The sequence below is a fragment of the Myotis davidii genome, unplaced genomic scaffold, assembly GCF_000327345.1.
Source record: "Myotis davidii unplaced genomic scaffold, ASM32734v1 scaffold78, whole genome shotgun sequence".
Classification (NCBI taxonomy): Eukaryota; Metazoa; Chordata; class Mammalia; order Chiroptera; family Vespertilionidae; genus Myotis; species Myotis davidii.
In genome coordinates, this window is record NW_006290305.1 from 1820256 (window position 1) to 1843994 (window position 23739).

Consider the following 23739-nt stretch of genomic DNA (forward strand, 5'->3'; position numbering starts at 1 on the left):
AGGAGTCAGAGGGGAGTTCCCCGGAGGACAGCACGTGCTGTTTGGAAGTAGCAATGAGCGTAACTGTGCCCTGAGCGCCCAGACGCCAGCAGTCTGGTGTGCGGCCACCTTTCCCCCGGAGGGAAGTACTTGCTGTTTGGAAGTAGCAATGAGCATAACAGCGCCCTGAAAGTGCTCACTGCCACCCAGACGCCAGCAGTCTGGTGTGCGGCCACCTTTTACTTTCCAGGTGTGTAGAACTAGATGCCTCTTTGTTTTATTTGTTGTTGTTGTTGTTGTTGTTTTTTAAATATATTTCAGGTGTGTAGAACTAGATGCCTCTTTGTTATTTTTGTTATTGTTGTTTTTTAAATATATTTTTATTGATTCCAGAGAGGAAGGGAGAGGGAGAGAGACATAGAAACATCAATGAGAGTATCATTGATTGGCTGCCTCCTGCACCCGCCCTACTGGGGATCAAACCCGCAACCCAGGCATGTGCCCTTGACCAGAATCAAACCCGGGACCCTTCAGTCCACAGGCTGACACTCAGCTAGGGCTAGATGCCTCTGTATTCTCTCTCATGCAAAATAAACTTGCTGGAAATTTTGTATGAGAGACAGAGAAAGGAGTTACCTTGCACATCTCACAGGATACAATTAAAAATATCCTTTAAGGCTGCGCTGTCCAATGGGGCAGCCACTGGTCACATGTGGCTATTAAATTAACTTAAATGAATTCTAATTAAAAATTGAGTTCCTCAGTCTCACTAGCTACATGTCAAGTGCTTAGGAATGACACACGGCCAATGACCCCTGTGTTGGACAGTACAGATGTGGAACGTGTGCCTTGCCACAGAGCATTCCACTGGGCAGTCCTGCTTTCGACATTCTGACACCCCCTCCCTTCCCAGTCTCGCTGTGTCTGGGGCTCTCCACAGCCCCTTCCTCACAAGGAGCTCAGGGTTCTTGGCTGCCCTTCCTCCTCCCTGATTCCTTCTCCCTCCATCTTCCTCTTCTCTTGAACAGAGAAACCACTTCCTGCTTAATCTCAGACCTCCAAAACCATCACGAGGCTCACGACCCATTCTCCTTACCAGGCAGGGAAGGTTTTAGATAAAAACATGGAAATGTGTGTATGTTCTATGTAATCTTCCAAAACCTTGTGTATAGGAAAGGGTGGGGGTTAGTGCCCATTGTACAGACTGGAATTGGATTCAGACTAGCTCCATCTCTTCACACAGGAGATATTTCCTGGCTGCCTGTGGTGGGCCGGGAATGTGTGATTAGTGTGGGGCAGGGTCCAGACTCAGTGTGAACCCAGGGGATGGGAGTAAGGGGAGGGTCCTAAAACTGGGAATGTTGACAGACCGGGTCTCCCCAGGTGCAGGCTGTGAGACTGATTGCCGAGGGCAGAGCCCCCAGAGTCCCTCAGCCTGAGGAAGGAGCCACCTACGAAGGCATCCAGAAGAAGGAAACAGCCAAGGTGAGGGCCAGGGACTGCCCACCCTGCAGCCAGGCGATGCTCAGACTGGGGTGAGGCGGGTATCCCGGGGAAGCCGGGGTTCTGGCTGGGCAGCCAGATTGTAATTGTTTAAGGCCAGAAGAGAGGGCTGCCGGGGTGGGGAAGCGTGAGCCAAGCTGTGGATGGGGGAAGGCATGCGGCACCCAGACAGGCCGGGGTCAGGGTCCTTTCTGGGTTTTTCTCTGTTTCTCTTAAAGAAGAATGGGCAGGCAGGATCCCCAGAGAGAAGTGTGTGTGTGTGTGTGTGTCTGTTGGTTGTAAAATATTTTGTGTGTGTGTGTGTGAAATCAGCTGTAGGGCTGGCAGTCTCTAAGCTGAGGAACGAGAGGTAATTCAGTTCCTCAAAGCCGTCACAGTAGTGGGGTCTGCGGGCTGTATCTCTGCTCCTCTGCTCAGGGCTTCTGGGGTGCTATATGGGGATCTGTGTGAGTCCTGTAGGCCAGGAGGAGCTGAGGGCGGCAGGGCACTATGGGATGGGCCTGCACTTTGTGCCGGGGACTCCATGTAAGGCCTTGGCCATCTTAACAATGGAACAGCCTCTCCCCAAACCATTAGTTTATGTTTACTCAACCTGCGGAAGTCGGAGAGTCAGAGAGCACCCAGAGCACGGGTACCAGGGAGACACCCACCGGCCCAGGAACTCAGACTGGTGTCTGAGAAGCCGGACTTCCCCGCTCTCTTCCCCGGGCTTCACCTCCTGCCAAGGGCCAACAGGCTGGAGGGCAGGGCACAGGTGTTACCCAGGTGGTCAGCAAGCGGAGAGAGACCTGCTAAGCAGCCGCGTCCTGCCTCACAGATCAACTGGGAGCAGCCAGCAGAGGCCATTCATAACTGGATCCGTGGGAACGACAAGGTGCCGGGCGCCTGGACAGAGGCTTGTGGGCAGGTGTGTTCATGTGTGACTGGGATTGAGCTAGGTGCACCGGTGTGCCCCACTGACTGCAAAACTGGTTGGCAAATAGCCACTGCCCTGAATTCCAACCCCACCTGAGTGCCCCCAGCCACTTCAGCCCCTCCCCCAGGACCATGGGACCTACCCACCATCTGGTGGCTAAAGGATCAGGGCCTCCAGGCCCTGCAGCCAATCTGAGGTTGATCTGTGTTGGTTGTAAAATATTTTGACTCTCACCTCTGAGCCCATAGAGACCCCAGGCCCACCGCTGACTTGGACTTAGCCTCAGGGGGAGGGGCAGCAGGCTTAGGCCAGGGGCTGGGCAGAAAGCAAGTCAGATGGTGCTTACAGGCTCTCTTGAAGGGTCAGGGTCTGGCAAGACCATAAGCAGGGACTTTGCACCCCATGGAGGGCAATCCTGTCCTCCACAAAGTCCCAGACTGTCCTAACCCCTGATCATTGACCAACCACCCAGACTGTGTCTGGGAGCCCCCTGCTGCCCTCACCACCACAGGACCCCTTTCAAAGTGACCAGTGCTTGGTGGCACCCCAGGGCCGGTGTCCTCACTGTGGTGTCTTGAGCAGATGTCCGTCTACCTGAGATCTGGCCAATACCAAAGGTCTTAGGGGCACACTGGGCTTAAGGGCTCCAGAGGCTGCCAAGGCCTTGCTTGTGCCCCTGGAGGCAGAGTCTTAGGCCCGCATAGCACTGTCCCCCGCCCCCACTTCATCTCCCTGCCCTGCCCAGCCCTGCCCTGCCCTGCCTAGGCTGCCAGCAGTGGGGCCTCTTCTCAGTCACTGCCTTCTGGTTTTCCTGTCCTGTTTCCAAACAGAAGCTGACGTTTTTCAACTCCACGCTGAACACCGCGGGCCTGGTGCCTGAGGGAGAAGCTTTGCCCATCCCGGGAGCCCACCGGCCAGGGGTGGTCACCAAAGCAGGACTGATCCTCTTCGGGAATGATGACAGAATGGTAACAGTGCTGCTGCGGGCCACATGGCCCTTGAGGTTTCAAGGCCACACAGACTTCTGCCCAGGGGTTCTGACCCTGCAGTTAGACCCCAGGCTGCTCTGGAGAAAATAAGATGGCAAGCTCTAGGAGTCCATGTGTGTCCCTGGCCACTTCCCTATTCCAGGAAGGCTGGTCTTTTGCTCTTTTTGACTAGGTGTTCTACCCAGAGCTGGGTGTCCTGTGAGAGTGTCAGGATCAGGGGGAAGCTCTCTGCAGGGAGTCCTGAACTTGGGGCCTCATATTAGTCCTGCAGAGTGTCCAAGCGCCACTGGGGTGGTCATTAAAGCACTGTGCCTCCGTTTCCTTCTCTTTGAAGAGCCCTGGAGTCATGCCAGGCACAGGGCATGCTCCGATTTTTATTAGCAGACTCTGCAGCTCAGAAACAGCTAATATCATGGAGCACTTTCTGTGTGCTGGGCACAGCTTTAAAACATTTCCATGTGTTAAATTTAATTCACCCAACAACCCTATGAGATATGAATATTATACCCATTTTACAGAGGAGGAAACAGAAACACAGAGATTTTTTTAAAAAACAGTTTGTGGCAGAACTGGGATTGAAACCCTAAAATCCTGGCTCTGAGGCCCACCAGTTGGCCATGGTTCTCTATTAGTGCTCACTCCGTGCTTTGCTGAGCAGGTTAGGGCCTTAAGATTCCAGGGCAGGGGAGAAAGAGGCAGGCAAGGGACTGCAAACATGTTAGGGAATGTCAACAAAACCTGGATGCTGCCCCTTGGCTGCATTGGTGTGTGTGTACAGGCCAATTTATCATGACTGATAAATGCGGTTGGAAGACCAGGTCTGCCTTGGATCACATTCCCTAGGAGCGGTTCCTGAGATGGGAAATCTTGTGCACGTGATTTCTGGACCATTCGGGGAGCAGGCTAGGAAGAGGGTCCTGGAGCAGTCCAGCCTTAACCAGGACAGGCTCTGCAGTGTGACTTACATCAGCTTATCATGTCCCAGCATCCTCACATGACTCAGTTCTCAGTTTCTGCACCCCAAGTTAGGGTGGGGGTCAAAGAGGCATAGCCCCTGGCCTCTCTGTGCAGGCCATGCTTATCTGCCCACACAGGGGAGGACACGGGTACAGAAGTAGGCCACTAAGAGCCCACGCTTGCAGCAGGGCCCTGTTATGGGGGAAGGGCACCAGCTCTGTCCTCTGTGATATTCGCAGGTACAGCAGAGCAAAGGGGCAGCCTTGGTGGAAACCCGTGGTTGAACCATCTCTCGGGAATTTCCAGCTGGGTATGGCTGGGCTTTAGCTCACAGAAAGCTCCAGAACATATTCAAAAGGCAGCAGGCTGGGGGTCAGGCATGGGACTTGGCACTAGATCTTTTAGGGCATGTGTGGTATATACCATTCTTATAGACTTCTTATCAAAGAGAGATGTCCTTCTTTACCCAACAGTATATCTGCTCCTCTTCCTACCTCGTTACGCCCCTCTGTCCCCCAGAGGGCATATATGACCTTCACCAGATGTTCTCATGGGGTTTGGGGAGCTGGGGAGCTTGGTGATGAATTGTTTTCTCAATTGTTTTTCAAAGTAGTGCTGGAATTATTCTGTCTAATGCACGGGCACTGATTTTATAGAAATAATAAAGCCATTATACGTAAAAGAACAGAGCATGGTGGGGTGGGTGACAGGGAGAGGCGAGCGTGAGCTCCAGTTTCCTCTGTGTCCTTACACAGCAGCCTCCCCACTCTGAACGCCTCCTCATGCACCTGAGACTCCCTGTGCCTTTCTCGCAGTGAGGGCCGGAGATGAAGCACAGTGCTCTCTGCCCACTTGCTCTCTTCCCGGCATAAGGGCAACCACAGGCCCTGAGCAATCCTTTCTTGTGCAGCTGCTGGTGAAGAACATCCAGCTGGAGGATGGCAAGATGATCCCAGCCTCGCACTTCTTCAGGGGAGAAGACAGCAGCGCCCTTGAGCTGACGGAGGCAGAACTGGTCACCATGGAGGGTGTGCGGGTGAGACCACTTCAGGGCTACCGTCTGGTTGGGCAGGTCCTGCACTGCGCATGTGTTTTGTGACTCACACTCCCTGGAGTCAGGCTCTGCACACTTTCTGTGGATGTTCTGGCCCCAGGCCAGGTGTTGGTTCTATCCTGTCTTGGGGCTTTCTATGTCCTCTTGCCCCTTCTTCCTCTACTTCTGGAAGCCTGAGATTTGGTCAGCTGTCTATGACTCTTCTAGGGACTCATTGTCAACAGGGGACAATGAAACAGAAGCCCCTGGAATAGCTGAGTCAGGTGCCAAGCCCAAGGTCTTCCCTGGGGTCGGTCTGCCCTGGGGTTAGAGGGCCAGCTGGACAAACTGACCCTCTGGTTACAATTGGGTGGCATTCGGAGCGGCATGAGATTATGTGTTTATAGAGCTGGACTTGAGTCAAAAGCTGCTACGGCTGAGCCCATCTGTGAAGTGGAAGGAATAAATCCCACCTCCATGGATGTTGTGAGTGATAGAGGAGAGCATGCGTATGAAAAAGGACAATTTAGTAGCACCTATTAGGATCTAAAAAATGTTGTCAAAGAGCCTAACAGTCATCAAAAGAATCAGGTACATGTAGAGTTCTAAATACTTCAGGAATACTAGTTCTAAACACTTCAGGGAGTGGGCAGCCCAGGACCTTCAGGCTCCTTGAAGCAGCTGCACCTTGGAGTGGACTGAGAGCCAAGCCTGATACCGTGCACACATCAGGGGCTGCTGTCACCCAGCTGACACCTGCTCCCAGCTCCCAGCTCCCTTGGGACCTGTGTTCTCACCACGCCTGTTTTTCAGAGTGCCTGGAAACGCATTCTCCCCAACGTCCTGGAGGTAGAAGACTCCACCGATTTCTTCAAGTCGGGTGCCGCATCAGTGGATGTGGTGAGGTAAGGCCAGGAATGGGAGGTCCCATCCCAGTTGTCTGAGACTGTGCCACTCATCAGTCCAAAATGTAATGGCAGGAAACCACCACCATCTGTTATACTCATGGTTAGCAGGTCAGTGATCCAGAAGGGGCCCGTGGGTGCAGGCCTGGCAGGCCACCCTGAATGGTTACAGGTCAGTGGACTGGCAGGAGCTAGGGCAGCTGAGTAGGGGTGTACTACTGCTAGCTGGCTTCTCACTGCCATGCTGGCACCACTGACCAGGCACCTGCGTGTGGTGGCTCAGGAACTTGGACTTTTCACAGTGCTGAGAGCGAGAGTGCCAGCAAACAATGCAGGTGTGGTAGCACCTGTCATCACCCAGCCTGGAAAGTCTCCCCAGCAGTCACAAGCCTATTCAGACTCAGGGGCAGTGGCAGGGGTCTGAGACCTACCCCTTCAATGGGAAGAGAATCAGCTAATGTATGACTGTTTTAAAACTGCCACAAGCTCCAATGCCCCCAGTGAAAGCCAAAGTGTGCAGAAGGTGGGGGAGGACAGGCAGGTTGGGCCTGAGCAAATGAATCTAACCTCCCAAGTGTTCCCGTCAGATGTATGCTGGGGGTAAAGGAATCATGATTTCAATATTTTAAAAATTGAGGTATAAGTTCATGTACAGTGCAATGCACAGATCTTAACACAATAGTTTGGTAGGCGTTGGTCTAACTTGGGTAACCCACACAAGCTATATAATATATAAACTATAGATGATGTTATATCTTCCATATATAACATAAGTTATATATATCTTCATCAAGATAGACACCAGCCTCACCCTACGAGGTTCCCTCCTCCTTTCCAGTCAGTAGCCCCATGGCCCATAGACAATCTTTCACCAAAGCTTAGTTTACCTATTCTTCAACTTCCTATGAATTGTCCTGCCTTCCATTTAACAGTGTATAAACAGAAGGTTCAGGATTAAAAAGAGAAAGAGCCCGGCCAGTGTGGCTCAGTGATTGAGCATCAACCCATGAACCAAGAGTTCACCAATTCGATTCCCAGTCAGGGCACATACCCAGGTTGCGGGCTTGATCCCTAAAATCAATAAAAACATATTTAAAAATAAAAGAGAGAGAAGGATGTGGAATACACTAGAACATCTTTGCTTATAACAATAGTAATTAATTTATTCAGTTTGGTTTAAGCAAAAACGCCAAAAAAAAAAAGAGTTCAAAAGTCTACAGTAGCTTTCTTTAGGCATAATTGACTACTCCAAAGAGTCAAATTATGTCATTAACTTGTCACCATCTGTTGCTTCATTTGGGGGCAGGGATTTTCTTCATAGTGACAAGATGGCTGCACAGTAGCTTTGGTCTCATTTCTTGCCTTTCCAGCTTTCCCACTGAAAAGGGGATTGCTCCTCCAGCAGTTTTCACAGAAGTCCTTGACTTGAATTTACTGTCTCTGGTGGAGTCATGAACCAATCACTGGCCAGAGAGAGGCATGCTGTAATTTGCCAACACTTACCTCCCTCCTCCTCATGCCATCTCCCCTCGATACGGCAAATGTTCACTTAAGTCCAGAGTTCCAAAACATCTGATTCAGACAGTTCTACCATTTCAATAGTTATGTAGGTGGAGGGATGAATTTTTGGTTTCCTCCTCTATCATCTTTAGTCTTTTCGTAGGCTTTTATTTATCTGGGGTAGATACCTACAAGTGAAATGGAAAGTATATGTTTGAATTTTAAGCAACTGCTTTACAGAGTGGTTTCCAAAGTACCATTTTACAGTCTTACCAGCAGTGTATGAGTACTTGGTTGGTAAGGCCCGGCTTTATAATTTTAGACATTCTAATGAGTATGCAGCCACAGCTTGTGGTTTTAATTTGCACTTTCCTAATGACTAATGATATTGAGCATCTTTTCATAGGTCATCCATGTTTCTTCTTTGGTGAAACATCTGATCAATCTTCTGACCATTTTTACTTAGGTTGTTTTTTTCTTAGTATTGAGTTTTGAGAATTTGTAATATATCCTGAATAAAAGCCCTTTACCAGATATATGATTTAGAAATGTTTTCTCTCAATCTGTGGCTTGCTTTTTCATCTTTAACAGTATCTTTTGAAGATTATTATTAATAGTTGGATTATCTCATTTATTCATCACAGAGTGGTAGCAGAGCTTTTATTATTCCCATATTATAGGTGAAAAAACTCATACTTAGAAGCGTTTGTCACTTGCTTAAGGTCACAAATTAGTAAATGGTGGAGCCAGAACTTGAAACCAGGGCCTCCTGAGTCCATGGACTGGGATCTTAACCCCAGTTCTAGACTAACACTCGTGCTAGGGCTGCTGGGATAAATGTCTTTGGCACCACCACCTCTGCTGCTAGAATAGTGCAGGTCTGCCATGCCTCTTCCCATGCTCCCACTTTTAAAAATCTCCTTTCCTTCAGACTGGTGGAGGAGGTGAAAGAGCTGTGCGATGGTGTGGAATTGGAAAATGAAGACGTTTACATGGCAACCACTTTCAAGGACTTCATCCAGCTGTTAGTGAGAAAGCTGCGAGGGGATGACAAAGAGAGCGAGTGCATCATTGACTACGTGAGTTCTGGGCTTCCCCACATGGGCATGACCCTACAGACCCCTCAGGCATCTACTGCTATGGATCCAACAGAACACACGGTGGGAACCTGGATGTACAGGAAGACAGGACCCCCCAAGTGCCCACCTTTCAGTGTCCCAAGCTCTCCCTGGCAGCTCTGGAGAACCTGAGGACGCCAGGGCAGTGGGGCAAACTCAACAGAGGAAATTGCTGTCTAAGGCTCAGTATGTAGGATAAGTTCTGAGTCCCAAGACACGAGACTAGGATAATAGGAAGAAGCCTCTACCAAGCATTTCTCTCCCTCTTTCTCCTTTGTTGGGTTTTCCAGCTGCATCTCTGCTGTGCCCACAGCCCCTCCTAGATTACCTGCCTCAACTCTGGTGTCCCTGGGTGGCCCTAGCCCCTGGTTCTGGTACGACCTTCTCCTCCACTTGTCGCTGTAATTTAGTGAGGGCAGTGGCTTCCTGTTGTTGCTGATGTCTGGGCTGACTCATGGCTTCTCGGCTCTTCCATTACCCGTGTTACCAATTCTCTGCATTAAATTATTTTTGTTGAAATGCCAGGGAAAAAAGAAAGCAAGAGAGAAAAGAATTGGGAGTGTTTTCCCAATAAGGAAAACAAATGTTGCTATACATTTAACTTGTATTATGGAAGAGTGATGAAATAATTGCAAGTCTGTTTCTTAGAGAAACTATTTATTTATCATTTAATCCTCACCCTAGGATATGTTTATTGATTTTTTTAGAGAGAGGAAGGGAGAAAGAGAGAGTGAGACATATCAATCAGTTGCCTTCCATGTGTGCCCAGACCAGGTGTACAGGACAATGCTCCAAGCAACTGAGCCACCCAGCTAGGGTGTTTCTTAAAGACATTCTTGAAAATTATCTCTGTGTTATCTTGGTACAAAGTCCTACAGCAATTAGCTTTGGGGTAGTTTGTCTGGCTGGTAGTTTGAAACAAAACCTGATGAAGAAAACATAGGCAGTCAGGATGGACCCAGGTTGGCTATAGATTTGTGAACAAATGACTGATGAACAGATTTCCCAGAGGTTCCTGCATTCAGCATGGAATTGCAGATATGTGGGTAAGTGAGTGGTGGGGCTGGTGTCATGTCTGGCAGCTTCCAAGGGCCTGTCCACCTACTTTCTATGTGTGAAGGCCAAGCAAACAGCCTGAGGTCACATAGCAGGTAAGTATCAGGGCTAGGACTTCAACCCAGGCAGTCTGGCCTCAGAGTCCATGCTATTCATTTCTTCTTACCACTCAGATCCTCAGACTTCTCATATAATAGACCCCTTGGGTGTGTGCTTGTGTGTGTGTGTGTGTGTGTGTGCACGTGCACACACACATGCGTGCCACTGGTTGTCTATCCATCTGTGTTTCCTGTGTCTCCGTGTGGGTTTGTGCCAGCCAATGATGCCCATTTGTGAAGAATCCACACTACAGCTAAAGCTTGTGAAACCTTTCTTGCCAGGTGGAAAAGACGGTGAACAAGCTGACCCTCCGAATGCCCCACCAGCTCTTCATTGGGGGCACATTTGTGGATGCCGAGGGTGCCAAGACCTATGAGACCATCAACCCGACAGATGGAAGTGTGAGTGCAGGCCCAGCACCTTCTTTTTCCTCCCTCCCACTGCTACCCCAGCCAGGGTGTGCCTTCCCATCTACTCCCCTATCTGACACCAGGGGGCCCTGGCCCAAGGGACCCCTGCATGGACACAAAAAGGCAGTCCATCGCCAGTCCTCCCTACAGGATGTACACACACATTCTCACACGTGTATATACTTGGAACAATACTTACTCTTACAGGTGTCTACCGAACGTTTTCTGTCCTGCCCCATCTTACAGTATCGCTCCAGTCCCTGCAGAAAATAGGTAGCACATTCAATGTGGCTCATTGGAGGGAAGTTTAAAGAAAGTGCTTCACAAAGAGACGGACAAGGTGTGGTGACACAGACAAAGGGTACAGTGCCCTCGGCAACAGCATGGAGTGCTGTCAGCACCTCAAAGCCTGTTTTGAGAGTCTTGGGATAGAGGGTGTGTGGACAGGGCTGCCCAGCAGGTGCTGTCTGTAGTGACCAGCAAGAAAGCCCTGGCCTTCGCCCTCTAGCCATTCTCTCCCACCTGCACCCAGGCCCGTGCTGTAGACCATATGGGTACCCTTAGGGCATGCAATGCAGATTGGGGACAGGGCTAGTCACCCCCAATGCCTAGCCTATTCCACTTAAAAAATAAACCCTCTGCCTGGGACTCACTAAATGAATGCGTCTATGCTCTTGGTTTGAAAATGCTCAGCCTTAGTCGGCAGCCCAAGTCTGTAGCCCTGGGTTGGCTCAGTGAGAAAGTGATGAGAAGGTCCCTGGTATGTACAAACACAAATAGACCTTCCCAGGCCGCATCTTACTCTGGTTGCACCCTCCCCGTGCCCTTCCATTGGTAGAATTTCCTCTCTGAGTGCACCCAGGTGGCTGGGAGCAGGCAGGCGTGTCTGTGTCCACGGAGCCCAGGGAAGGAGGCTTCAGAGTTCTGCTCCACCACAGGTCATCTGCCAGGTGTCCCTGGCTCAGGTCAGCGATGTTGACAAGGCAGTGGCTGCTGCAAAAGATGCCTTTGAGAATGGATTGTGGGGGAAGATCAGTGCCCGGGACCGGGGCCGGCTCCTGTACAGGTGAGAGCCACCCACCCACCTGTCAGCTCCCACCACCTTCAGCTCAGGGCGAGGATGGATGCTCAGGTCCTTTCAAGAAGAATTGGGGTTCCAGACAGGTCCCCGAGACCCAAGGCTCATAAAGGGCTACTCAGAGGAAGTGACTTGAGAGGCAAGAGGGATTTTGCAAGTGACCTCAGGGGAGAGAGTAGAGGGGACAGTGTGAGCAAAGATGAGGGGACAGTGTGAGCAAAGATGAGGAGGTGCAAAAGTGAGGGAGTGGAACCACAAACTGGCAAAGCTAACAGCTGGTTCTGGGCAGTCCCAGACAGACAGGGTGCTCACCTGGACCAGCCCAGGGCTGGTGTGCACAGAGGCCGACAATGTCAGGGACAGGCTCATCCCCACATTCTCCCCCTCTCCCCTTTTTGTAAAGTCAGCTTGTAAATGGCCCTCCCTCCTTAGCTCCAATCAGAAGTCTTAGAGGACTTGGGATTGCTGTGGCTTGTGACCACAGGATGGAATGAGGCGTGGAAGAGAGGAGCTGCTCCCCTAGAACCAGGTGGTCTGAGTGCGAGTGGAGCAGTCACCCCCAAGAAAGGTGGGGCGATGTTTCCAGCAGAAGGGAGGGTGCTAGACAGACAAACAGAGCAGTATCCAAAAGCCTGGTGAGCTGGTTTCAGGAACCTGGCTTTGATGCTCTGGGTTCTGGGGAAGCCCTCAGGCATGGAGTCTGGTGATGATGTAGTCTACCCTACCCCCCTAATACTTATGACCCTCACATCAGTGCTGGTCATCTGGCGGGAGAGGCCCCACCCTGGCCATGCCATCGGAATGCCTTTTGTTCCCATTCCAGAGGTCAGACATGCCAAGGCAGCCCCCACAGCAGGGAAGCAGAGAGAGGGGCTTGCATGACTTGCAAAGTGGAATAGATATGGTGGGGTTGGGGCCAGGTGAGGGCTGTGGAGGCTGGGCAGGCCCAGCATGCCTTTAGTTTCAAGATTTCTTGGAGCATCCATCAATTTTAGGCAGCCATTGGCTAATGACCTAGAGCCCCTGAAGGGCAGTCAGAGCTATGAAGCGTGCATGCCTGGGCTGGTGGCGGTGAGCTGCTGGCCCTGGAACAGGGACGCTGTGGTAGACGGTGCCAGCCCAGAAGACAGTGCCTTTCCCTGGAGATTCTCTCCTTCCATCTGGCGGCACATGTGATGACCCCACCGACAACAAAGTTAGTGAGGAGGTGGTGCCATGCACACCTGTAAGTGGAGACTCCAACTGGACGGACAGACATGTCAAGGCCTGCGAACTCCTGGTGACCTGCTCCCTGCCCCATGCAGCCTCCTAGTCCCCAGGGAGGAGGCGTGCCCATTGCGTGCCCATTGCTGCTTTGAGATTTCCCTGAGAAATGGCTGCAGAGCATCCCTGGTTCAATGAGGGAAGTAGGACTACCATGGTTTTTGTGGAATATGGAATATGTTATAGGAATAAGACATGATGCAATTGTGGGAGGAGCTGGGAAGATAGATCCAGAGGGGAGAGTTAGAGAAAGTCACTTGTAAGCTCCCCATAACCCCAGGGAGATAAGACAGAACCTCCCTGGGAATCTGGGGAGCCAGTCACACCCAGCTGCCGGAGCGGGATCGTGAGGGTCAGGATCAGGTGGAGGTGTCAGGACAGGGTGGGAGCTGTATCCTGCGTGTTATGGGCAGCCACTGGGAGGACTGGAGGTATAGGCAGGACTGGACCAGGCCTGGGGGTGTTAGGGTCTTGCCAGTGGCCGTAGGCAGAAAAGAACAGAGTGGAAACAGGTCAGCAGGCTTTGATCCTGGGCTGGTACTTCCCATTGTGCAAAACAGGGCTGCTCTAGGTTGGTGGTCTCCACCTTTCTCCGCCCACCCTACCCCTTGGATACCTTCGATCCTCATATCAGGAAGGGGGCCGCTATTCTAACTCCTAGGCTGTCCACAGCAGCAGACCCGCCAGAACTGTGGGAGAACAACTGGATGTTGGAGTGTTTGGACTCCAGGAGGACTGTGTAGACATGCCTTCCCTTGCATCGCTCCCATCATCCCTCCTTCTCCATCCCTGGAGATGCCAGCCTTGGGAGCATCCTCCACTGGATTAGCTGGTGCTGGATGCCAGAGAGGCTTTCCCCTGGTAAAGGCCACCCCGAGACTGAGAGGGTGGCCTTCTGGAATGGGGACCTCCTTGTTGGAGGCAGGAAGCCTCCTCTGCAGGATCAAGTGTGAGGATTTATAAAGTAGTCAATCCATTGATATTTCGGGGAGAAAGCAAGGGAGAGAGGAACGGAGAGCAGGACAGAGGACATCATCTTCACACTCATCCAGCGAAGTAAATGTTACTGTTCCATCTCACAGATGAGGAAACTGAGGTCAGCACATCTGAGTGTGCAGGGCAGGGCTCCTGACTCCTTGAAGAACAGCCCTGAAAAAGCAGGCCAGGGTGTGCCAGGCCTGAGCCCATCTTCCCCCCTTCCTCCATGCCTTGGCCAGGTTGGCAGACCTCATGGAGCAGCATCAGGAAGAGCTGGCCACCATTGAGGCTCTGGATGCAGGCGCTGTCTACACCCTGGCCCTGAAGACCCACGTGGGCATGTCCATCCAGACCTTCCGCTACTTTGCTGGCTGGTGTGACAAGATCCAGGTGGGGACTAGGCTCCTTCCCACGGCAGGAGAGCTCACCCAGGCAGGCCCGGCCCGGCAGGGAGGTCCGAGGGCAGCACATGACTCTGAATGTTGTAAACAGCATTCTACATAAGCTGGGGGGTTTGGGTCTCCTACCCATCTGGGTAGTGGGGGTGTCAGGACACAGACAAAACCTTGCTCTTCCCTGGGCCCCAGCGGCAGGCTGGCTGCCCAAAGTGAAGGGGAGAGAAACTGGGCTGGTACTTCCCACTGACACCCCTCCCTCCCCACCCCACCATGCTACTTCCAGGGCTCCACCATCCCCATCAACCAGGCCAGGCCCAACAGAAACCTGACCTTGACCAGGAAGGAGCCAATTGGGTGAGTCCCAGCGCAGAGTGGGGAGTGGCTGCACCCCCGGTGCTTTTCACGCAACACAGTGTGTGGGGCACTGATGTCGTCTTCTGTTTATGTATTTAGTGAACAACTATTTATTTGCCAACTACTATGTGCCAGACATTTCAGGGGCTGGAGATAAAACAATGACAAAAATTGATGAAAATTCCTATTCTCGGGATAAAAACAGCTTCCACTTCCACATGCCCGTTCTGTGCCCGGCACTATTTTAACTACTTTATAAACCTAATTTTATGTAATCGCCACAAAAACCCTATGTCAGTCAGGGTCATGGAGGAAAACAGAGAATACACTCTAAAAAATGCATCTGGAAACAGTATAATAATTAATGTGCTTTAAAATGAGCGACTCCTACGCAGCCCAAGGAACAGAAATACTGATGAAGAGGCAAGAGCAGAGACAAGTGCTCCGTGGAAGGAAAAAGAGAAGTGTCCAGTCAGCGTAGACAAGACTAGGGACTGGGGAAATGATTCAAACCCAGCAGGAGGAGGCCCTCCTGCCTGCCATGTCACCCTGGGCCCTCTCTCTAGCTGCCAGGTCCTTACCCATGCCTGCCTGCTGTCACTGCCCCCATTGCCTGGTGCCATGCCCTACCAAACTGCATCACTAGACTGGTCTCCCAGCTCCGATCAGAAACCGTTCAGTGTCCCATGCCATCGTGCCCTGGGAAGAGGGGCTCCTGCCAGACTGGATGCACTGCCCCATCAGGGCCTGCAAAGGCAGACGGGAGCTGCCTCCAGCAGGACCGTTGGTGCCATATCAGGAAGCCTGGCCCCGGAGTGGATAGCAGGCCTGGGAGAGAGGAGGAAGCTGGAAGGCCTGCGGTGGGCACCCAGCCGAGTGGAGAGATGAAGGCCTCCTTCTCTGTACGGCAGGGTCTGTGGCATTGTCATCCCCTGGAACTACCCCCTGATGATGCTTTCCTGGAAGACGCGCGCCTGCCTGGCTGCTGGGAACACAGTGGTGATCAAGCCTGCCCAGGTGGGTATGGGCAGGGCCGAGGGCTGCAGAGGTAATGGGGAGGCACCTGGAAGGGAGCAGTCAGCTGGCCATTCGCCCTTTGCCCACACCAGTCCTGGTTTCTCCTCAAGGAAGGAAGGTACTGCTGATGAGAGCTGGCCTGCTGTGGGCCCCGCAAACTGTATCACTAGACTGGTCTCACAGCTCCGATCAGAAACCGTTCAGTGTCCCATGTCATCGTGCCCTGGAAAGAGGGGCTCCTGCCAATCTTGATACATTGCCCCGTCAGGGCCTGCGAAGGCAGATGGGAGCTGCCTCCAGCAGGACCGTTGGTGCCATATCAGGAAGCCTGGCCCCGGAGTGGATAGCAGGCCTGGGAGAGAGGAGGAAGCTGGAAGGGCCAGTGCCATAAGCAGCCTTCGTGTTCTTTCAGCCCTGGGGTCGCTGTGTCAGGATAACTGCTTGTGTTTGCAGCTGCCTGGGTGGAGCCAGGTATTTCTCCACAGACACAGGAATTCTGGATTGGGAAGCAGAAACCCTGCTTGGTGCCCGTGCTATGAGACAGCCTGCAGGGGTCTATTAGAGAGCAGGTGCTCTGGTCTCACAGCCTGCAGGGGTCTCACAGCCTGCAGGGGTCTCTCAGCCTGCGCCTGCAGTGGTCTCACAGCCTGCAGGGGTCTCACAGCCTGCAGGGGTCTCTCAGCCTGCAGGGGTCTCACAGCCTGCAGTGGTCTCACAGCCTGCAGTGGTCTATTAGAGAGCAGGTGCCGTGGTCTCTCAGCTTGCAGTGGTCTCAGCCTGTAGGGGGTCAGGGCACATACAAGAATCAATCAATGAATGGTCTGTTAGAGAGCAGGTGCTCTGGTCTCACAGCTTGCAGTGGTCTCAGCCTGCAGGGGTCTATTAGAGAGCAGTTGCTCTGGTCTCTCAGCTTGCAGTGGTCTCACAGCCTGCAGGGGTCTCACAGCCTGCAGGGGTCTCTCAGCCTGCAGGGGTCTCACAGCCTGCAGTGATCTATTAGAGAGCAGTTGCTCTGGTCTCACAGCCTGCAGGGGTCTCTCAGCCTGCAGGGGTCTCACAGCCTGCAGTGGTCTCAGCCTGCAGGGGTCTCACAGCCTGCAGGGATCTATTAGAGAGCAGGTGCTGTGGTCTCACAGCCTGCAGGGGTCTCTCAGCCTGTAGGGGTCTCACAGCCTGCAGGGGTCTCTCAGCCTGCAGGGGTCTCACAGCCTGCAGGGATCTATTAGAGAGCTGGTGCTGTGGTCTCCTGTTTGGCTTCAGAGACCAAAGTCCTGGAGGGAAGAGGAGTGAGCAGTGGGATTTGTACATTTGCCACCCCAGCCCCTTACAGAAGGTGCAGAGGTAGGATGTCAGAGGCTGCTCATGCAGGTCCAGAGGGCCTGAGCAAGGGCCCCCAGGGGTGAAGATACCCCCTCATCCCTGAGCCTCAGCCTCTGCATCTGTGCATTGACAGTAACAGCCCCCTCCCTGCCGCCTTCAGGGGAGTCAGGAACTGAATGTGAGGTGCACCAGCAGGCGGCTCTCAACAGTGGGCCCAGGAGGTTTCTCACTTCCCCAGCTTCTTTGGGGCAATTTGGCCCCAAGGATATAAAGGTAAAAAAAAAAAATAAAGATAGTTGACATTTGTAGTATTGGCTATTCTTGGCTCCCAGCTGGAGCATGAGGGAAGCTGACTGGTTGGTGGTGCCACTATGATGAGGCATGAACATGGCTTCCCCAAGGGGTCTTCCTGCCATGGCTGCCCCTCCCTGCTTGCGACCTAGGCTGCTGGGAGAAGAGGGCAGAGCCCCACTTCCCAATCCCTTCCCACCCAATCTTCTTTCCTACCTCTTTAGGTGACCCCGCTCACAGCCTTGAAGTTTGCAGAGCTGACCTTGAAGGCTGGCATTCCCAAGGGCGTAATCAACATCCTCCCAGGATCTGGTAAGGGTGTGAATGGGGACATGGGCATCTGGGGGATCCAGGGCTCCAGGCAGCTGGAGATACACTTGGTCAGAACAGGGCCTGCTGCATTATGTGCCCTGGCAGGTGAGCAGCCCAGTGCAGAGCCAGTGGGAGGGGGGAGGGGTGAGCCTGGACCCAATTGAAAAGGGGATCTGAGGGTGAATAGGAATTAGCCACATCTGGGGACAAGGTTTATGCAGGGCTTGTGGTAAAGCAGAAGGCCGTGGGATAAGGGGCAAGCTAGTTTCCAAGCATTCCAAACAGGTGGGGTAGTGAATACCTGGGTCTGCATACCTGGGCCCTCCACATCCAGTCTCGCCATGCCTGGGCCCTCCTGGCCAGGCTGCATCCCCAAGGAAGGCCTTTTTGGAGTCTGTGATGCTGGGGCACCCCGACCCCCACAGCCAGGCCAGGCAATCCTTGGGTCTCTGCTGGAGACCTGTAAAAGCTGGAAATCTGGTTGCCTGCACCCTTGGGTGTCTACCTTGATAGGTTGAAAGCTACATGTGGACTGTATGAGTTTCCTTCGGCCTCGTCCTGATACACCAAGGTTGTAGGTTTGATCCCTGGTCAGGGCACATACAAGAATCAATCAATGAATGTATGTATGAATAAGTGGAACAACAAATCAATCTCTCTTTCAAAATCAATAAATTTAAAAATACACAGACATATCTTTCTCATAGTTCTGGAGGCTAAAGTCTAAGATCAAAGTGTGAGAAGGGTTGGTTCCTTCTGAGGTTTCTCAGGACCTTTCCGCTGCACGTGCCTGTCTAATCTGCTCTTGTAAGGACACCAGTCGGATTGTGTTAGGCATCACAACCCTGATTGGATTGGTTGATGACCTCATTTTACCTTGATTACCTTTTTAAATAGCCTGTCTCCAAATACAGTCACATCTGAAAAACTGGGGGTCAGGGCTTTATAATGTATTCCAACAGTAGGCAAAGGTAATGGCCACCATAGCGAGGAGGTATCTTCAGACCCAAAGATGAAGCAGGCCACTCCATAGATATAACAGAATTTACTGGAGGGTAATTTACTTATGGAAAGATTGGGTCAGAGTGGAAGGGACGACCCAGCAACTCTGCACAGACCCGATAGTGTACTTTTTTATAGTATAACTCGGGCATTAAAAACTGACAGGCTAAAGCAGCAGTTCTCAACCTGTGGGTTGCAACCCTTTGGGGGTTAAACAACCCTTTCACAGGGGTCGCCTAAGATCATCGGAAAACACATATATAATTACATATTGTTTTTGTGATTAATCACTATGCTTTAATTATGTTTAATTTGTAACAATGAAAATACATCCTGCATATCAGATATTTACATTAGGATTCATAACAGTAGCAAAATTACAATTATGAAGTAGCAACGAAAATAATTTTATGGTTGGGGGTCACCACAACATGAGGAACTGTATTAAAGGGTCGCGGCATTAGGAAGATTGAGAACCCCTGGGCTAAAGGATGCAGTAGCACCTGGGACCATACCTCCTGGTGGTCTTGTGATAGGTGATTGTTTATAATGGATGCTATTACCACTTTGATATTTATCTCAGTTGTCACACCATTCATGGCTGTTACTAACAAAGATATTTATGGCTACATTTAAGGAACACAGATAATCGTCTAGAAAGCTTTGGTATACTTGCTAAAGACAGTGAGGTTGGTCAAAGGCCACAGCATGAAGCTAAACAATGAAATGAAATTCAGGACACAGAGATGGAGTTGATTTTGTTCACATCTACATCTATACATATGGATTTTGAGAAGATATAATTATGCCCTAACAGGGAGCAAGACACAGAGAGCCTCAGGAACCGTCAGTGCTAAGCACACAGAACATAGCCCAGAGTTCTGGCCTCAGGGTGGACGTGAGGGTAAAGGGGCTCACCTCTCCACCCCAGCACCTCGGAGACCACCCTGACTCCCTCCCCTCCCCTGCCTACTCCCATCTGCAGGCTCATTGGTTGGCCAGAGACTCTCAGATCATCCTGATGTGCGAAAAATTGGGTTCACAGGTTCCACAGAGGTGGGAAAGCACATCATGAAAAGGTAGGTGGTGGGGGTGTGGGAGAGGCCTGGTCCTGGCGCTGGTCCTGGCGGCTGGAACTGGACGGTGCTGTGCGTGAGCTCAATCCTGCTCCTCAGCCTCCATGTGCGCGCAGTGCCCACAGGCCAGGTTAACAGGCTCTGATTTCTAGTGTGTGGCACACTTGGCATGGCCAGTGGTAGCTGCTTGTGGTGCTCACTTGGATGAGTGGGATGCTGGAGCTCCGGTGGCTGCGGAGCGCCTGGGATAGAGCTGTCTTTCCCTGGGTCAGTTCTGAAACCCTTGACCCCACAACTCTATGAGCCTCTCTGTGCCCCTCAGCCCTGCACAGGCCCTACGAGAGCCAGCCTGGGCCGCGACCCCCTTCTCAAGTGGGCACCATGCTTGTACACAACATCCACTTTTGGGTCAGGAGCCACAGCCAGTTGGCTGGTGGGTCATGTCTTTAGGGTCAGGAGAGGCTGATGTCGCAGCCTGTGATGCAGCAGGCAGGGCTGGCTGTTCTGATTCATTTTGAGTGCAGCAGAGCAAGCCTTGGTATTGAAGAGAAGGACGGTGGAGAGAGCGAGGGACTGAAGGATGGACAGGCAGACAGATGACAAAGCAGGGGAGGTAACTGCTAGTAGTCATAGCAGTTCATTTACCTCTTCTGGTTCTAAAGCTGGCCAGTCTCTTCATGTAGGTGATAGTCACATCCAAATGCGCGTGTGAAAGTGCCGAGGGAGGACTCAGGAAATGTCTGCTCTGAGAACTCCAGGGAAGAAGGGTTTGGTGAGCAGCATCCGTGGCTCTGCGGCTGCTGTCTTCCCAGGATCCTCTCCATGCCCCTGTGGCTGGTGCCTGAAACAGGGGAGTCCTTCTCCTGCAGTCAGTCCTGAGCAAGGAGGCCCCTGCCCTGTGTGATGCCTTGTTTTCCTCTGGCCCAGTCCACTGAGGACAGTATCAGTAGGTCCGTTTCGTGTCCACTGAGGCAACAGGCACAGGACCCCCAGCTAGTCCCTGTTGGCACCCATCATTAAAAGCCCTACAGTACTACAGCTGCGCCAGGAGGGAATGACTCTGTGTCTGATTTATTAGTTTGACATGGAACACCTAGTTCATGCTCAGACAAATGCCTGCCCACTCCGGCAGGCCTTAGGCTCAAGTGGATGGGGTCAGACAAAGGCACCGTGGTGATGGGAGCTTGGGTTTTACATGGGACTGTCAGGGCAGGCACCCTAAAAAGACAGCTTGGGAATAGAGGCCTGCAGGAAGTGAGAAATGAGCTTCAGGGACATCTGAAGGAGTGACCAGAAGGGGGAGCAGTGAGAGCAAGGCCTGAGGTGGGTGTGGGCTTGGTGTTGGAAGAGGAGGAAGCACAGTGGAAGCCAGTGAGTCAGGGCGGCAGCAAGGAGTAGTTGGCCAGGGAGGGGTGAGGAAGGTGCTGGGCCTGGTCTCCCATGGGGCTCCCTCTACCCCTCTGCTTGCTCTTTCAAGTGAAGCATGCTTTGGAGCTGCCTGTGGCCCCCTCTTCCTCGAGCCCTGCGTACCCATCTGCATGGACCCAACCCCACCCACACCGTTTCTTTCAGCTGTGCCCTGAGCAACGTGAAGAAGGTGTCGCTGGAGCTCGGTGGGAAGTCACCCCTCATCATCTTTGCTGACTGTGACCTCAGCAAGGCTGTGCAGATGGTGAGGGCTGGCCTGTGGGGCGAGGGAGCGAATAGGGAGCAATGTGGGGAGGACGCTTTCTCTGATTCTTCAGTCAAACTTACACATTTAACCTAAACTGTGGTGTCACCACAAGCATAGACTGTGGCCGGAGGGGTCTTGGGGACAAGGAATGACGTGTATCCTCTAAAGCCAATTTCCCAAGAAGTTTCATAGCTGTAAGGATAACGGGAATCAGCCTCCTGGATCGGGAAACGTGCTGGAACCAGCGCGGCAACCTTTCCTGCCCCAGAAAAGCAAGGCAGAGCCCTGGGCCTGGCCACAGCCCTGCTGACAGAGATCCACCCCAGCCTTCGGCTGTGTCCACACTTGCCCAGCGCTGCCACCGACTCACTGGGCAGTCTTGGGCAAATTGCTTAACCTTCCTAGGCCTCTGTGGTCTCATGTGTACAATGGGAGGATAGTAGACCTTCCTCCTATGGCTGTTACAAGGATTAAACAAGCGGTTATGTCTGAAGGACTTAGAAGGCGGCCGCACGTGGCAGGGGCCGTGCGTCAGTTCTTCTTACGTTAGTATTGCCCCCTGTCATTGTTATGCCTCAGTCAGTCCCCTGGCTGAACAGTAAGGCCCCATTCAGCCAGGCACCCAGAGATGCCCCCACCCCTATTGTACCATGGAGGGTGATGTGACACCCAGCACGGACACGGAAGGGAGCCCAGTCTCACCAGATGGGGAAACCAAGGGAGGCCAGCCCCTCAGCTCAAGATCTTGGCCCAGGATCTGGGGCAAGTCAGTCCCAGCTTTCAGGAGAGCCATGCAGCCAGTCTCTCGCCCCTCCCCTGGTCCCCCACATGGAGCTCCTTAGGTCCCAAAAGCAGGCTCCCCTGGGCCTGTGTGCACATTTAACCTGGACTCCTGCCAGGAGTTCCCTCAGGCTGGGCTGGCAACCCATCCCTTCCATGGCGAGCTGGCTGCCTGCCTTTGCCCACCCTCTGCTGCCCGCTCCATGCTAACAGACTTGCTAGGCTCAACTCCCAGGGTGTGGGCTCTGACTCCCCTTGAGTCACCCCAGGGAGCCCATCCAGTGTGCAGGGTCCCCAGGCTCACTCCACTTGGCTTCCTCTTCTCCTCCACTCTCTGCAACATGGACACAGGCCTTGTCCCTCAGGGCAGGTCACCCTTTGCCTCTCCTCTCAAGGTGACCGAGGAATGGGTACAGTGCGTGTGCCCAGCACTGGCTGGGCCTGGCCACCTCAGGAGGCCAGGACATGGGCATTCCTCCCCTTTCCTGTATGAAGCGGGTACCGGGGCCCAGTGAGAGTGGAGAGCCGGCACGTCTGGGAGCAGCTGTAATCCAGCATTCTTGTCTATGTGCCGAAGGGGATGAGCTCCGTCTTCTTCAACAAAGGCGAGAACTGCATTGCAGCGGGCCGGCTCTTCGTAGAGGACTCAATACACGACCAGTTTGTGCAGAAGGTGGTAAGTTCCGCCACTGGGCCTCCGCGGTGCTGGTGCATCGGGCAGTCACCTGGCTGCAGGGGCTGGGCCAGGTGGAGTTGGGCACCAGCCACCTGGAACAGGGGAGCTGTATCGAGTTTCACTAGATTTTATTATTTTAGAAACCCAGCAGCTGAGATTGACATAAACACAAAGGGTTTATCTTGGGCCAGGTCCCTAGCAGTGGAGCCTGAGCCAGGAATCCATGTGGCCTACCAAAGGTGAGCTCTCACACAAAGCCTGGGAGATGCCAGGGTCCAGGAGGGAATGGGGACGGAGGACGTGGTCTCGGGTGGCATCCAGCCTTGGCCTGACCCACAGACGAGATTTGGAGCACAAGTGACACCATGCAGGTGTGCCCCTGGGGTTGAGGGGCCAGGCTTTTGTCTCCTGTCAACAGTTGTTGACTGTGGCCTGTCCACCGGCTGGAGGAGGCAGCCCCTGTCAGCTCTGAGACCTATCAGCAGCCACCTCTCACGGCCGCTGCGGAGGGGGTGCCCACAGTAAAGGGGATGGGTGGGGGCTGACAGCATCTCCTACCTTCTCACAGCATAGATACAGAAAGGAGAATCACTCTTTCAGAGTGTGGGCTGGTGGCTCCGGGCCTCTGGTCCACCCGGATTCATTCAGGCCTAGCAGGGCGTGGGGACCTCTCGTTGGCTCAGCTTCAGCCAAGAGCCTCTCTGCCCTTCGTGTCATGGAGAGCAAAATCAAATCCCAGTGGATACGAAAGGGGATGCTGGGGGCACAGGCTCTATGTGCAGGTTTAAACAAACTGTGTTTAGGAAGCGAGGAAAAGAGAAAGTAGGCTGGGAGAGGTTGGGACTGCTGTTAGGAAGGCGTTCCTGGAGAAGATCTTGAATACTTGGGTGAAAATGAGAAAGGTGGTGAAGAAAGGGACAGATTTTCTAAAAGGAAGTGTAACAGCTTTTAGGAGTGTAATGACTCCCAAACCTAATAGCTGGAGTTGACAGCTGCTCACGCAGCCCACACGCCTGTGGGTTGGCAGAGTGGACACCAGCCCAGGTTCGCCTGA

The 23739-nt window shown here is 52.7% G+C and overlaps 1 protein-coding gene across 1 annotated transcript in view; it reads left to right on the forward strand.

Annotated features, from left to right (window-relative positions):
- Window positions 1–23739, forward strand: part of ALDH1L1 (aldehyde dehydrogenase 1 family member L1) — a 42471-nt gene that overhangs the window by 9867 nt on the left and 8865 nt on the right. The window contains exons 5-19 of the mRNA XM_006763235.2: window positions 1363–1464; window positions 2300–2389; window positions 3229–3366; window positions 5255–5380; window positions 6191–6282; window positions 8714–8861; window positions 10337–10456; window positions 11404–11531; window positions 14024–14174; window positions 14466–14536; window positions 15448–15553; window positions 17389–17476; window positions 19464–19557; window positions 21127–21226; window positions 22587–22685. Coding sequence (XP_006763298.1) covers window positions 1363–1464; window positions 2300–2389; window positions 3229–3366; window positions 5255–5380; window positions 6191–6282; window positions 8714–8861; window positions 10337–10456; window positions 11404–11531; window positions 14024–14174; window positions 14466–14536; window positions 15448–15553; window positions 17389–17476; window positions 19464–19557; window positions 21127–21226; window positions 22587–22685 — 1653 coding nt within the window. The remainder of the gene's footprint in view (window positions 1–1362; window positions 1465–2299; window positions 2390–3228; window positions 3367–5254; window positions 5381–6190; window positions 6283–8713; window positions 8862–10336; window positions 10457–11403; window positions 11532–14023; window positions 14175–14465; window positions 14537–15447; window positions 15554–17388; window positions 17477–19463; window positions 19558–21126; window positions 21227–22586; window positions 22686–23739) is intronic.